Raw genomic sequence first — 16,069 nt, 5'->3', positions numbered from 1 at the left:
AAGAAGGTAAGGGTTTTTAAAAAATTTATCTAGTCCAACCCTTCATTGCTCAAGAGAAGGAAAGGGAGGCCCTGGGTTGAGAACTGATTTATTCAGTGCCAAACAGTTTAAATCAAAGACAGAGCCAGAATAAACTTTCATAATTCTAATCCAATGTTGCTGTCTATCAAGCCACATTATCAAAAAATGAGTGTTTTACCCTTTGGGAAACTACATAATGAGATTAGTATTCTCTGGTCTCCCTGTCTCCATATTCTAACTCACCTATATCTGGATACATTAAATTAATGAAGCATTTTAAAGCACTTACTATGTACCAAGCACCATTCAATACTCCCAGCAAACAAATTCAAAGAAAAGATAGTCTTTCCTCAATGACCTTACCTTCTAATAGAGGAAGACAACATATTCTAGGAAGGGACAACCAGAAGAAAACATTTTGGTTTGGAAAATCACCAGGATGGTGAGAAAAAAACAGCAGAGCAATTCATTATCATATCCTTTCCAATATACTTCTCAGACCAAGAGGTGGATGGGGTAAAGATTTGATAGGGGAAGGATAGCATCCAGGGTAATAGGGAGGAAAATACCTTGGTTGAAGATGAAAATGCATGATTCCAGGGAGTTGGGATTGGTAGAGATTTCTTGGTTTCCCTCCTCCTTGACTATTATTCTTTAACCTCTGCTGGCCAACACCATCATTATCACCACTGTTAATATCTTTTCTGTCCTCTCCTCCTTTAGGCCTTCAAAAGTGCTCTGATGAGTTCCTATTGGTGTTCAGGAAAAGGGGATGTGATTGAAGACTGGTGCCGGTGTGACTTAAATGCTTTTGATGCAAATGGACTCCCAAACTGCAGCCCTCTCCCACAACCAGTGTGAGTTTAGCCTGTTGATATCCTCCAGATGGTGGTCTTTGCTCTAATCCTCATCCCTGAAACTCCAACCTCCAATCATCCTGTGGTCATCAGGCACCACTATGTAGTTCCTCAAATTGATGCCTGGTTTCTTGACTGCATCTCCCTGAAACCTTGGGGTATCCCAGATGGATTGTTGTTGCTGATAAGGATGTGTCTTTATTTGTTTCAAGAAAAGTCTCACAAGGGGGCAGCTGGGTGGCTCAATGGATTGAGAGCCAGGCCTAGAGATGGGAGGTCCTAGGTTCAAATCTGGCCTCAGACACTTCCCAGCCGTGTGACCCTGGGCAAGTCACTTGACCCCTATTGCCTAGCCCTTACCACTCTTCTGCCTTGGAGCCAATATACACAGTATTGTCTCCAAGATGGAAGGTAAGGGTTTAAAAAGAAAAAAAGAAAAGTCTCACAATTCATATTCCCTTCCAATGAAAGCCTTTTCTGATTCCTCATAAAAATACTAAGAGGATTATGGTCTTGATGGACAGACTGCTATGGCAAGGCCCACCTAACAAATCAATAAGGCTGACTACAGACTTAGTCATCCCAGATTGGAAAAGCTCATTATCACTAGAAGTCTGGCTAAAAAGAGATCTAAAAAATGTTTTTGTTCCAAAGTGATGATGGAGTTGTGATCCTTCTTATTGTATAAGGGGGAAGACCTAAACTAATGAGATCAGGCATTCTCCAAGTATTGAAGCGTTCCCCATTACAGAAGAATTCTTCACTTTACAAAAGGAGTAGATTCTAGCTCTAGCTCTAGCTCTAGATTCTAGCTCTCCTATTTGATGTTGATTCATAAGTGAATAAATAGTTAACTGAATGTCTGAGTGTTTGGGGAGCAGGGTCATAGGGGAGGAAGGGCACAGTGGAAGTAAGAGAAGTCAAGGGCAAAGCTTGGCCTGGACATTTTTTTCATCCAAAAATGATAGACTTCTTTACAGAACAGGAAGGGAACAGTTTGATGACTAGTCAGGGGAATCTGCAATACCTTCCCCTTTTTAAAAATCTTTACCTTATGTCTTAAAATTGATACTGAGTATTGGTTCTTAGAAAAAAGAGTGGTAAGTGCTAGGCAATTGAGTTTAATGACTTGCCCAGGGTCACATAGTTAGAAAGTGTCTGAGGCCAGATTTGAACCCAGGACCTCCCATTTCTAGGTCTGGCTTTCTATCCTTTGAGTCATCTAGCTGCCCCTAACACCTTCCCTTTCTGAAACAGTGGCCTCTCATCTAGGAACTCTTCAGAGTAGCCTGATCTGGAGCATGGAGGGTAGAGAACAGTATGTTTGAGGGTGGTCATACCAACTTAGACATCAACCAAGCAATCTTCCTTCCTTCAATTCACTCTAGGCTTCGGCTGTCCCCTGGAGTAGAGCCTTCCAGTACTGTTGTCTCCCTTGAGTGGGTAGATGTCCAACCAGCCATCGGAACTAAAGTCTCAGACTATGTTATTCAGCACAAGAAGGTGGATGAGTACACAGATACTGACCTCTATACCGGTAAGTGGATATTCTTCAGGTACAATGCTGTCATTTCTAGGAATGTTCTTCTACTATGAAAAAAAAAATCATCAATCATAAAAGGACCCAGAGTAGAAAAGGGTTCCTCCTGGCCATGGAAGGTATTGAAGAATCTGTATCATCTTACTGGGATCTAAGATTTGAGGAGATCAGTTGCTCCTTATTGATCTGGGCTGTTATTTTTGTGTCTTGGACTTTTAGTTTTTGTGATTTATGTCTACATGCTTTTTCCTTCATAGAAGGATGGTAAAAGACAGAAACAGAAAATCAAGGACCAATTCAAGTCCTAAGGGAACATTAGAATTTTTCCCCTCAACAGGAAGGTCCTGATGTGGAATGTCCACTTTGGGGGAAAATGTAAGATCATGGAACTGATACATAAGCTCATGAATTTTAGGAATGGAAGAGACTTTAGAGATAGCCTTGTTCAGGAGTTGACAAACTTTGACCTGCTGACCAAATCTGACTTTTCACTTCCTTTTGTATGGCCCATGAGCTAAGAATGATGTTTGCATTTTAAAATACAAAGTTTATCATTATTTTAAAATTATTAATATCATTATTAGCTTATGGGCCAAATGAAAATAAATAACAGGCCAAATTTGGCCCTCAGGCCATAGTTTGTTGACCTCTGATCTAATCCATCTCCCTCATATTACTGATGAGGAAATTGAGGTCCAGGGTTACATAGGTAGTAGCAGCAGAGGCAGAATTTGAATCTAGGTTTTGCATTACTAAGTGTGTTTCACTCAGGCACTAAAAGTAGAAAAGTGGTATGGACAAATGGCTAGGGAATTAGCCCAGGAGTCAGGAAGACCTAGGCTCAAATCAAGCTTTTGACACATACTGAGTGAATGACCCTAGACAGATTGCTTAGCCTCTCAGTGCCTCAATTAGGCCTCTGAAATTATATGAGGCAGAGCAGATGGCTATCCACAGGGGTAGAGGGGGAACACCTCACAAAGTGTTCCCTAAACCTATGAAATCAAAGGTACAGACTGAAGTGCAGACAAAATTCCTCTGACTTATGGCTTCTGGTTTATCATCCTTAAAACTCCAAGGATGGGGGACCAATACCAACCCCTTGTCTTTAAAGTGATACTGAGAAGAGACAACTAGAGAACTCAGTTTATAAAGAGCCAGGCCTAGAGATGAAAGAACCTGGGTTCAAATGTGACTTCAGACTCTTCCTAGCTTTGTTACCTTGGGCAAATTGTCTAACTCCATTTCCCTAGTATTTACCACTCTTTTGCCTCGGAAATGATACTTAAGTATTGATTCTAAATACAGAAGGTAAGGTTTTAACTAATTAATTAATACTGAGGAAGGTTGGCTTGGCAGAATCAAACCAATTATAGGACCAAATAAAGTGGGTATCCAGACGAGATTGGGGGGGGGACATGTATAAAGGTTTGATGATAGAGTTGGTTGTTACTCTGAACCCTAATTACTGGTTATTTATTCATGTCCTAGCTCTGGTCAGAATCAAATATAAATGTTTATCTTTCACTTAAGAAGGTGGTTGAAATCTTTGTATGAGGGTTTATGGTACTTTGCTGTAGTCTTTGAATTTGTTATTTCCACCTCCATCAATCTACACAATGAGCAACTTCTACTGCCAAAATAAGAACAATTGTTTCATTTCCCTATCACTTATGTATTGAAAACTCCTCTAGGCCCCCCCTTTGAGCTCAGTGCCTACTGTAGGAGGGTTCCTTGGCATGATAGCCTTTGAACTTCCATGTCTATCAGTCACATATTAGAGAAGGAAAAGATTTCTTTCTTATTTTCTTACTATCCCCTGACTATTTTTATATTGCTTCCTCTGAGATTGGGAAGAAACTGGTCAAGAGAAGTTTGTAAAGTAGAGCTGGCCAGGGAGGGAAGTAGAGCCCCGAGCACGGATGCTATTAAAGGCCAAGTTGGCTGGCAGTGGGTACGCCTAGATCATGAAGACTGTTAAGTGGAATTGGCTAGGAAAGAGGAGACTTGCGTCTGTATTGCTTCCACCAAGCAATCCTATCCCAGAGTTGTAATTGGAAGTTGGCATTTGTTCTGTGATGTTTGAGTCTGTTATTCTTTTAAAGTCTACCCTCTCTTCTGTCTCTGTCTCTCCCCCTGTGACTCTGCTTCCTCATGTCTTTGTCTCTCTCTTTTTTCTTTCTCCCTCCTTCTTGTCCACCTCTCTCTCTTTATTCCTTTCTCATCCCTTATGTTTTTCCCCTTCTCTCCACCTTCCCTCCTTTTCTCTTTCTTCCTTTATCCCCTCAATCTGTTTGGGAATGTGAAAAATAGGAAGATGAAAAGGCAGTATTAACTTGTAGGAAGATCTATAGGAGAAAAGAATTAAAGGAGAAACTGAATCTCATCTTCTCCCTGATATTTTCTCAGCTGCCCAGGGAGTCTAGCCTGCAATAATCTCTTCTTTCTCCAAATTCTTACATTTTACTTTCCATATCATTTAATCAGCAATTGTACTTTTCCTTGTGGAGTCTTCTGTTTTGTTGTCTTGAATTGCTATTTAGTATTATGACTTTTCTCATTAGCTACATTATGAGTTCCTAGGAGACAAGAAAAAGATCACACATATTTTTAATTCATTACCCCTCTTGAATCTAGCAGAGGACTTGACACATTGTAGATAATATTTCTATAAAAATTGATTGATTGACTGTGATATTGGGGATGGGGAGGCCATAGATATTTGGAACAGTAGAAATAAGGAAAATAATAAATGCTTTGAATTGCCAATCTTGGGGGGGGGTCCCATTGCCCCTATTTATTTATGAATATTATACCAAAAATAAACTGATTAACCTTCTACTATTCTCCAACATAACTATAGTACTCCCAATAGAGATAATTACTTCATGAGAGAAAAGTGGCAGTGAGAAGAAAGGATACAAAAAAGGAGGCAGGAAGGGAGGAAAACAAAGAAAACAGAGATCATTTCCCTGGTGAAAACATAGCATCACTATGCTCCCAGTCACCCAGGTGATTGTCATTCTCCACTATTTCCTAGTCTTCATCTCCCTGTCCTCATTTCCATTTAGTTGTGACTTCTAACTCAACAATATTGCTCATTTCAGTCCTCTTCTCTCCCTTCTTATGACCAATACCCTAGTTGAGGGCTTCATCAACTCTTGTCTGGTATATTTTAATAATCTTCTAATTGACTTCCCTCTTTCTAGTTTCTCCCCTCCATATAGCTATCAAAATAATCTTTCTAAGACACAGGTCTGGCCACACCATAGTCTTGTTCAAAACATTTCAGTGATTCGCCATTGCTTCTAGAATAAAATAAAAACTCTTCAGCTCATTATTATCTAATACCTCTCCAGGCTTATTTTCTGTCACTCCCCTTCAGAGATTGTCTCAACCAAACTCAACTGAGTTCCATAAATTCAACATTCTATCTCTTGCTTTGGGTATAATATTTGTACTAGAAATCCCCAATGCTTGAAATACACTCAATTTTTAACATCGTTTTTTTTTTCTTGCTTCAAGGATCAGTTCAGATGGTACTTCATTCACTAAGTCTTCTTCTACTCAGCATTTAAGAGTACTTTCTTTCCTTTCAAATTATATATAAATACTTATTCTTTACTTAGTGACATGTAAGTGATATCTTCCAGTAGAACACAAACTGTGGAAGACAGGAGACTCTTTCATTTTGTCTTTGTGTCCTCACTACTTTGCAGTGACCTGTACACAATTGTTACTTCATCATAATTTGAGTCTGTGAGTAAAAGAAGGGGGAACCAAGAAAGAAGGAGGGGTGAGAAGAGTAGGAAAAGAAAGAAAGAAGCAGAGAAGGAGAGTGAGAGAAAGGGGAGAAGGAGGAAAAGGAAAACAAAATAATAAGCAAAAGAGCTTGTTTTGGGTAGAGATTCCAGATTGCTCACACATTTGGTCAGGTGAGGCCAGAGCAGGAAAGCATGGGGTTTCTCCTTTGATCTCTCTGGATTTCTGCCGGGCAGCTCAAGAACAGCATTGGAATTATTTATTTATTCTTCTTCCCCCCCTTAAAAAAAAAGTTTATGGCTGCCATCTGTTTGACACCCTATTGAATTGGCTGCTGAAATGCTGTCCCCTCCTTGCCTCCACCTCCCATTCCCACCCCCTCTTTCAGCCTCATCTCTGTTCCTCAAGGGGATGCCTTGTGCTTGCTTCAAGGGCTGAATGGGAAACCAAACCTGAGCTAAAAAGTTATCACATTCCAGTTGTTCTGACCCAGAAATGGCTCTTGTTATTAATGGTGATTTTTTTTTTTTGCCTATGTGCTCATCATCTGTCACCCATATGAAAAACAGCCTTTGGACTTTAGACTCTGCCATGTTTCCTCACTAGAGGAATCAGAAGGAATCAAGTTTCGGCATCTTTGTACTCTCAGTTGAGGATGGTTAAGGCAGCTTTCAAAGATGAGAGCAAAAAGGTTGGGCAGAGAGGGGGCTCAATCTAGCCAAAGGCTAGCTGGGAGGCAGATGGGATGCTCTAGGCACATAGGGGAATGATAAGAGGATAGAGCCCAGAGGAGCCACTAGGTCACATGCCCTCAAAGGAGACTGAGGATACAGATGGATCTCAAGTAATGTGGGATCATATGTATTGCCAGAGGGAGAGGGGAAAGCAGATGGCCATTTATGTGGATTAGAAAAGTGGGGGATGGAAGTTGTCTTCTTTTCTGGCCCTAGGTTGGGAAGACCAATAGTGTAGGATTTTCTTATGAAACACAGAGCTTTAGGATCAAATCTTATTGTTTTCTATTATACCTTTGAAGGACTCATGGAATCTTGAAGCAGACAAGGACCATCAGAGTATCTAGTTTACTATATCATTTTACAGATAAGAAAACTAAATTCTGAAGAACATCAGATTTGACTAGAGAAGACCTGAGTTCAGATGCTGATCTTGCCACTTATTCTCTGTGTGGCTTTAGGCAAGTCATTTAATCTTTATAGGCCTCATTTTTCTCCTCATCAAAATCAGGGAGTTAGACTAGACCACTTCTGAGATCCAGATAGTTTTAAACCTATAACAGAATCATCCCATGAATTGACTTACACATACAATGATTTTGTGGCAAAATTAGAACAAATACCCAAAAGTCCTGTCAGCCAGTCCAGGATTCTCTCCCAACTCCTCCTTGCCTCCCTCCTGGACCCCTATTGCTGGAATTTTCAATAAGTTTGTTTACTCTTTTCCTTTTGAATCATATGTCCTTCTCTTCCACATGGGGACTCCCGACTCTAGCTTGTAGCCAGGCAGGGCTGATGGGTCCAAGGGATCTAGGACTTCTCCCTTCTAGACAAATCAGTTTCCTATTCTCCACCATCACCTATGCTAGGGTAAACAGTAGCATCTGGATCAAGTCAATGGCCCTGGCCCCCATTCTCTCCTGGCATCTGTGAAACTTTGTTCTTTCTCCTGGCAACAATGTCTCCCCCCCCCCCCCCATCTGTCTGTCTCTCTCTCTCTCTGTCTCTCTCTCTGTCTCTCTGTCTCTCTGTCTCTCTGTCTCTCTGTCTCTCTGTCTCTCTCTCTCTCTCTCTCTCTGTCTCTCTGTCTCTCTGTCTCTCTCTGTCTCTGTCTCTGTCTCTCTCTCTCTCTCTCTCTCTCTCTCTCTGTCTCTCTGTCTCTCTCTCTCTCTCTCTCTCTCTCTCTCTGTCTCAGTTACAAAAGGCATGAGTCTGTTGGCCTTGCCCATTCATTACTGAGCATCAGACCCAGATCTGGTGGAGCAATGAGTACAAGATCAGCTTGCAAGCATATCTTCTCTTTTCACTTCCCTGCCTTCCTCCCCTCATACACATAGTCCTGCTACTCTCCCAACCCCCAGGCTTCCATTCCATTTTAAAGGACACATTCTTGGGTCCCCGTCTTGAGACCATCTGAAGTTAATAGGGCTGCTCCGGAGGTGAACTTGTGTGAGAAACAAGCCACAGTTTCAACACATCAGGCGGGCGGCAGAGAAGACGATGGTGGAGCAATTCTATCCAAACTGTTTATTAAAACTTGTGGAAATTACTCATAGCTCTGTGCGCGACAGCTTTGGAGCAGATCAGTGCTCTTTTTTTGAAGGCACATGGGGCCCTCTCTGTCTGCCTGCTGTTGGACCAGCCACAGAGTGATGTCATAGGAGGCTCAGGCTTGAAGCTTGGAGAGAGGGAGAGGGAGGGGGAGCAGGAGAGGGAAATGTGTTTTACAGGGTGAAGTACACTCTGGAATGACTGTGAACATCTGGAACTGATATTAGGAGGCTTGGAAAATGTTTTCTGTCACTCTAGTGCTCTTCAAGCAAGAGGGTTTGAAAGTTAAGGGCCTCTGAAGGAAAACCATGCTTCGAGGGTCTTATTCTCTTGGCTCTCCATGCCACCCAGTCTGCATCTCTCTCACCTTCTGACAGGCTGGTCTATTCCAAGGGCTACAGTATGGGAGGGTCCTTGACAGTGAGAAATGTTTGACATTGGAATGGGGATTGAGGGAGGCTGGATAATATCCTTCTCTGAATAGTCTTTAACAGAGGAGAGTGTCTCCTCTGCCCTCAGTGAGGAATGGGGTGTGGGTGGCTCAAGGTGGGCTGGTCTGAAGCCAGGAGGATATGGAGGTTTACTTCTTAGAGTCACCTGTGTCTTTGGTTGGGGGGTGAGAAGGCCCAAAGCTAGGGAGATTTAGGGGTTGAATTTTAGTTTACTTATAGCATGAACTCTCGTCATGACTTGTTTTCAAGACCTCTTGCTCTTGGTGAAGTCCAAGAGGGAGGCAAGGAAGCGTTGGGAGAGAATTCTAGACTAGTGGTCAGGACTCCCAGGTAATAGTTCTAATTTTGCCACAAAATTACTATGAGTAGATAAGTTTATGGGATGATTCTGTCATAGATTTAAAACCAACTGGGATCTCAGAAGTGGTCTATTCTAACCTCCCTGATTTTGAAGATGAGGAAACAGAGTGGCAGAGTAGTGGAGAAGTCAATAAAGGAGAGAAAAGAAGGGACTAGAAAAAGGCAACATTAAACTTTGGCCTAGACATGACACAGTACTCTGACTCCTATACCAAAAGATAACTCTAGTAATGTTAAAATTAAAGGGTTGGGTGGCAGCTTTTAAATCTAGGAAAACTCTCCAAAGCAAGTGGATGCCACATTTTAGGAATAACATTAAGAACCTGAATCAGTTTCTGAGGAAGAAAATCAAGATAAAGAGACTCAAGTAGTTTTGGAGATGTTTAGCCTACAGAAGAGAAGTTAGGGGAGATAGAATCTCTGTCTTTCAATTATTTGAATGAGTGTGATGTGGCAGAGAGATTAGATTAATTCTTTTTGGCTTCAGATATCATAACTCAGTAAAACAACATAGCCAAGGCAATGAACTTGGAGTCAGAAAGGCATGGATTCCAATTCTGCCTTACTTCCTTGCTGTGTGTCCTTGAGTAATTTACTTAATATATCTGTCCCTCAAGTTTTTTCAGTTATAAATCTAGAGGGATTGAGTATTGGATTCAATGACATCTGAGGTCCATTCTTGTTCTATCTCTGATCATATAAGCTAGAGGAAGTTAGATATAGACTCCCCATGAGTGGAAAAAGAAAACAAAAAAAATAGCTTCTTAACTATTAGAGCTAGTGGAGTTAACGATGTTGAAAGTTTGTGAATTTGACTTCATCACTTGTTGTCTAAAAGTATTACTAATGTATTCCTAGGTAGCAATTTCTTTAGTAGTTGCTATGACAGATGCACCCGGTGACACTGAGGATACAAATACAAAGAAAGAAGATAGCTTCAATTTTCATCTCAAGGAGTTTATATTCTAATGAGAGAAGATAATTTTAATAATTTTTAAAATCTATATTAACTTCTATATAAGGGTGAGTGAGAATTTCTGTGTATTTTTGTGGCTGGGGTCTAGGTCAGAGATTCTCTCTGATCTGCTACTTTTTTCATTTCCTTTTTTTTAGGAATCTCAAGGAATATGTTCCTTTCATAGATTCTGGCTAACAGGAACATTTTACAATGATTTTTTTCCCTGTCTTTATGGAAAAATTATTATAGTCCACTTATGGGGATGGGGAGAGCTCTTAATCAGTTGTTTACCATTGAGAGTACTCTTGGGATACTGTTCAAGGGAGGGGTTGAATGATGAGCTCTTAAAATTTTATTTATAAAACTGCTTGACCAAGATTCAAAGTCTCTGGTCATCAAGAAAGGCCCACTGACATATGTCACTTCATTGGTAATGATGTTGACATAACCAGTACAGTGATGTGCTCAATAAACTGATATTCTTACTTAAATATCAGTCTCTGGAAATAATTTTCATTCTAACATAACACATAAAGGTAGCTCCATGGCACACAAATGAATAGGAAGCGACATTAATGTGGAGACTTGGCTCTAACAAGATAAGCCAGAAGGTCACCTCAGAATTCAACATACAAATAATATGGTTAAAGGTTCTGGTAGGAAAGCACTAAGGATGATGACTAGAGTGTAGGCATCATGGTATGAAGATGCCAAATTTTGTCTTACTTTGGTTCTGTTGAATTGGTGAACATTATTTTTCAACTTTTCTCTTATAATCACCAAATCAACGGATACCATTTTTTATTATAATCAAAGGTTACCAACAACATCAAAAAGCAGTATTTGTAAAAAATTTAAAATTTTTTATAAAAGTAATATTTGTGTGTATGTGTTGTGTTCCTAATTTTATAGATGAGGAATTTGAGGCTCAAATAAGACTGTTATTTGTCCATAGCCACACAGCTAGGTGGTGACAGTCTAAATTCAAATTCATATCTTCTGGCTGTAACAAAAAATGGGCTAGTAAAGTACGTGAAGAATAGTAATGTGAAAAGGGTGATACCAATATGAAATCCAACCTATCTTTATAAATCAGCTTATAAAGGACTTTAAATGTCAAAGCGTTTGTAGTTTATTCTAGAGGCAATAAGAAATTGCTGAAACTTTTTGAACAGGAGATTAATGGAGCCAGAAAATCATTTTGTTAGCTATGTGCAAGATAAAGTAGACAGGGAAGAAATTGGGAGCAGGAAGTATATTAGGAGGTTATCAAAATAATCTGGGGAGAAATGACAAGGCTAAGCACTGGGGGAAAGACTTTCTGAATAAAAAAAGGAGGTGGATAGAACAAATTTTGTGAAGATTGAACTGGTAAATCAAATCAAGCATTTATTACATGCCTACTGTGTTCCAGAAGCTGTGCTAAGTATTTGGGAATCAAAAAAACTCTTCTTTCGAGGAGCCCACAGCCTAATGGGAGAAATGCTACTCAAACAAATATGTAAAACAAGATATATACAGGCTAAATTGGAGATAATTAAAAAAGGAAAGCACTAAGATGTGGGGGCAGTGGTGGGAAGAAGAGAAAATTTTAGGGACTTAAAAAGGAAACCAGAAGGTGGATATAAGAATCAAGAGTTCCAACATGGGGGACAGCCAGGGAATGCATAATTGGGAAATAAAGTATCTTTTTTTAGGAACAGCAAAGGAATTATTGTCATTGGATCACAAAATACATGGAGGTGTAAGTGGGCTGGAAAGGGGCCTGGTTTTAAAGGAGTTTACAAACCAAACAGTGTCTAGAAGGTAATAGGAAATCACAAGAGTTAAACGAATGGGTCAGGAAATAGGGTTTGGTTGGCTTGGTCAGACCTGCACTTCAAGGATGACAACTGAATGAAAGGATAGATTGAAACAAGGAGAAAACTGAGGAAGGGAGATGAACTAAATGTATAGGTATAATAAATTAGAAATAAAGGATGATACCATAAACAAATTAGGGGAATACAAAATAGTTTATCTGGCAGACCTGTAAAAATAAATGATGATGGCAAGGTGCATAAAAATATAGATAGAAAACTCGCCGATACAGGTTTAAACAGTTCAGATACTTTTGATAGATGTATCAAAAAATCAAAAGTATCTTCATTGATGAAATGAAGCTCACATGTGAACTTCCCTTCAGAGCCAGGTGCAAGGATACTAAAGAAAGGCTTATTATAAAAATAAAATATTTATTGAAATATATATAAGGATAACAAGGATTTCTAATTCTAAGGGATTCTAAATCCACCCAAATAAACTCCCTGGTTCCACAAGGAACCACTTCTCCTGTGTTTCACAGGCTACACTAATCCTCCCTGATCTGACTAACCCAAATTTATACTATCTAAAAACTACCACTATTATCCTTATAAATCTTAACTTCACCTTCAAATTATAAAATAGCAAAGGCTAACTGGTTGAGTCTCAACAAGAATCAAGTTAGAACTCTGAGCCTTAACAGACTCAGAGTTCAAACCAAAGACCAGGTTTTTCTTTGGTCTTCTCAGAGTTAAATCATTCTATAAAAACCGCAATAGTCAATAGTGTTTCCCAAGTTGGAAAAGGAAAACACTAAGCTCCTTCAGGTCTTTCCCTCAGACAGAGAGGTAAAGATTTTACCACCTCCAGCCCTGAGAGAGAGTTTCTGAGTGTGTCTCTGCCAACTGCCAGAGACCAACTCCCAAATGCCAGAGAGAGTAATTGACACAGAAAAACGGTTATAACGGTCAACATCTGAAATCAACATGCTCTCTCAACTCTGTTTCAAACTCCAGTTCTTTCTCAAAACAGCACTCTACTTTTTATCCTTAAACTAATAAAACAATACTTATTTTCTAATATAATCCTTATAGACCTATGGATAGAAAAGAATTTAAGCCCAAAGAAGACACAGAGAACATTACAAGATATAAAATTGGCTATATTAAATTTAAAAGTTTCTGTACAAACAAAGGCAATACAACCAAGTTTAAAAGACAAACAACAAACTGGAAAAAATCATAACAAGTCTTTCTGGTGAAGATTTCATTTCTCAAATATATAGAGACAGAGTCAAGTTTATAAGAATATAAAGTATTAATTTCCCAATTGACAAATTGTTGAAGGATATGAAAAAGCAATTTTCAGATGAAAAAATTAAACTATCTTTAGTCATATGAAAAACTTCTCTAAATCACTATTGATTAGAGAAAGGCAAATGAAAATAGCTCTCAGGTACCACCTCATATCCACCAGATTGGCTAACATTACAAAAAAGGAAAATGATAAATGTTGGAGGGAATGTGGAAAAGTTGGTAGAGCCTGAGGATTGATATAACCATTCTGGAGAGCAATCTGGAACCTTGCCCAAAGTGCCATAAAATTGTGCATACCCTTTGACCTCACAAGAGAATATTGTACACAATAACAACAATAATGTATGGTAGTCAACAGAGAATGACTTAACAATTATCAACAAGGTAAGGATTCAGGATAGCCCTAAGAAACTCATGACAAAATCAGGATATCCATTCCCATAGAAGGAATAGAGTCCAAATGAAAACTGAAACATACCATTCTTTACTTACTTTATTAATTTTTCTCTAGTGAGCAATATGTCTTCTTTCACAAAGTGACAAACATGGAAATAAGTATTACATAATAATACATGTGCAACTTATATCATATTACTTGCCTTCTTAGGTAGGGGGGAAGGTTGGGAGAGAGAATGTGAATTATGAAATATCAGAAAAAATTAAAAAATTGTATTATACATGTAAAAAAATAATACAGGTATGAAGTAATGAGAACCAAGGAGATGGCAGTATTAGAGGAGAGAGGGAGTATATGAAAGATTTCATGAAGGTAAAAATGATAGGACTTGACAACAACTGATTTGAATATAGGTAGTGAGAATGAGTAAAAAGTATGACATCTAGTTTGCAAACCTGGGTAACTGGGAGGATGATTATGCCTTTGACAAGGTTGGAAGGATAGAAAAGGGGAAGAGTTTGAAGAGAAGGATAATGAGTAAAGTTGTGAAAATGTTGAATTTAATATGCCTATGGGATAGCCAGTTAGAGATGTCCAATACACAACTGGAGATTCAAGTCTTGAGGTCAGGAGAAAAATTAGATCTGGATAAACAGATTTAAGAATCATCTGCATAGAGATAACAATTGAATCCATGGGAACTGACAAGATTACCAAATGCAAAAGTAGAGAATCTAAAGATAAGAATGCCCTGGATAGAACTTTGGGGAACATTTACAGTTGTAGGCTGTTATTTGAGTGAAGATTCTGCAAAGACTAAGGAGTATACAGATAGGAAGAGAGCCAAAAGAAAGCAATATCATGAAACTAGGAGAAGACAGTATTAAGGAGAAGAGAGTGAATAACAATGTTAAAGGATGCAAAGAGTCACAAACAAGTCATTAGATCATAGGTAACTTTGGAGAGAGCAATTTCAGTAATAAGGTAAAAAAAAACCAAGACTCCATAGAATTCAGAAGAGATTAAGAAGAAAGAACATGGCAACAATAAAGGCAAACAAATGTCAACTGATTGGTTATGGGGATTGTAGGAGAAAGAAAACTGAAAATGACTTCTAGGTTGCAAATCAGACTAAGTGTCAGAGAGGATAGTGATTCCATCAACAAAAGTGGAGAAATTTCAAGGAGGAATGGATTTTTGGAAGAAGAGTCATTTTGGGCATATCAAAATTAATGTATCTTCAAGACATGGAGAATACATGTGTAGCAGGTAGTTTATAAGTTGTGACTAAAAATACAAGACAGAGATTCATGGATGGATATATAGATTTGAGAGAGATCCACAGAGATGATAATTGAACCATAGGGAGTTATGAGATTTGCTGAAGGAGAGAATATAGCATTATTAACACCCATCTACCAACTAATCTCCAACTATTTTAGCTACCTACTGCATGACCTAAAGTTCTAGTCTAAACATTATGATATTTATATATATATATATATACATACATATATATATATATGTATAAACTGTACTCCTTAATTTCAGACACCATACATGCTAGATGCAGATACAAAATATATTCACTTAAAATCACTAACAAAGTAGGGAAAATATCAACTGTACCACATTAGAATTCAAGAAGGGAAGGGATTTAGTGTGATAGAACAGTCAGGATTGCATCATTTGGATAAGTATTGTATGAAGGTTCAATTCAATTCAATTCACTAAACACTCATTAAGCTCCTCATGATCCAGTACTAAGCACTAGGGATACAAATAAGAAAAAGAAAAAGTGTCCTCAGATTGAAAGAACTTACAATCTAGGGGCAGGCAATACACAAAAGGAAGCTGATATGCAGGGAGGTGAGAGGAGTTACCAAAGGCATGATATTTATGGAGTCTTGAAACCAAGCAGATCTACTGATGGAAATAAAGAGATATCTGAAAAATAATAAATCCTCCTTAAAGGAAGATTTTAGGAGTAGTTATTGTTCTATGTTCCCACCCTGTAATCATAGGGAGATGCAACTGAGGATACTGAGAAAGTCTTTAGCATCAAAAACTAAGCCAACCTTCTTGGTGATGAGATTTCAGTTGATTAAAGGATTCCAAATGTTGGTACATATTGTCTATAATATTTCTAATTGGTGAGAAAAAGGAGGATTATAATGTTATTCATATAATACTTTAAAGTTTGTAAGAACTACATGTGCTTCTATATGTGTAATAGACACGTAGATATATGTATATGTGATTATTCATGTGCAACATATATTATGCCATTATCCACATATATCACATATAATATGTAT

At 38.6% G+C, this 16,069-nt stretch overlaps 1 protein-coding gene across 10 annotated transcripts in view; it reads left to right on the top strand.

Moving 5' to 3' along the window:
- ASTN2 (astrotactin 2) overlaps positions 1–16,069 on the top strand; it is a 1,150,327-nt gene that overhangs the window by 880,545 nt on the left and 253,713 nt on the right. For all 10 annotated transcript variants that reach the window (XM_007474538.3, XM_007474537.3, XM_007474541.3 and 7 more), the window contains 2 exons: positions 745–878; positions 2,267–2,415. In XM_007474538.3, the coding sequence (XP_007474600.2) occupies positions 745–878; positions 2,267–2,415 (283 nt within the window). The remainder of the gene's footprint in view (positions 1–744; positions 879–2,266; positions 2,416–16,069) is intronic.

The sequence above is a fragment of the Monodelphis domestica genome, chromosome 1 (assembly GCF_027887165.1).
Source record: "Monodelphis domestica isolate mMonDom1 chromosome 1, mMonDom1.pri, whole genome shotgun sequence".
In the NCBI taxonomy this organism is placed as follows: Eukaryota; Metazoa; Chordata; class Mammalia; order Didelphimorphia; family Didelphidae; genus Monodelphis; species Monodelphis domestica.
The sequence above is the reverse complement of the archived record's forward strand: the minus strand, read 5'-3'. Positions and strand labels throughout refer to the sequence as shown.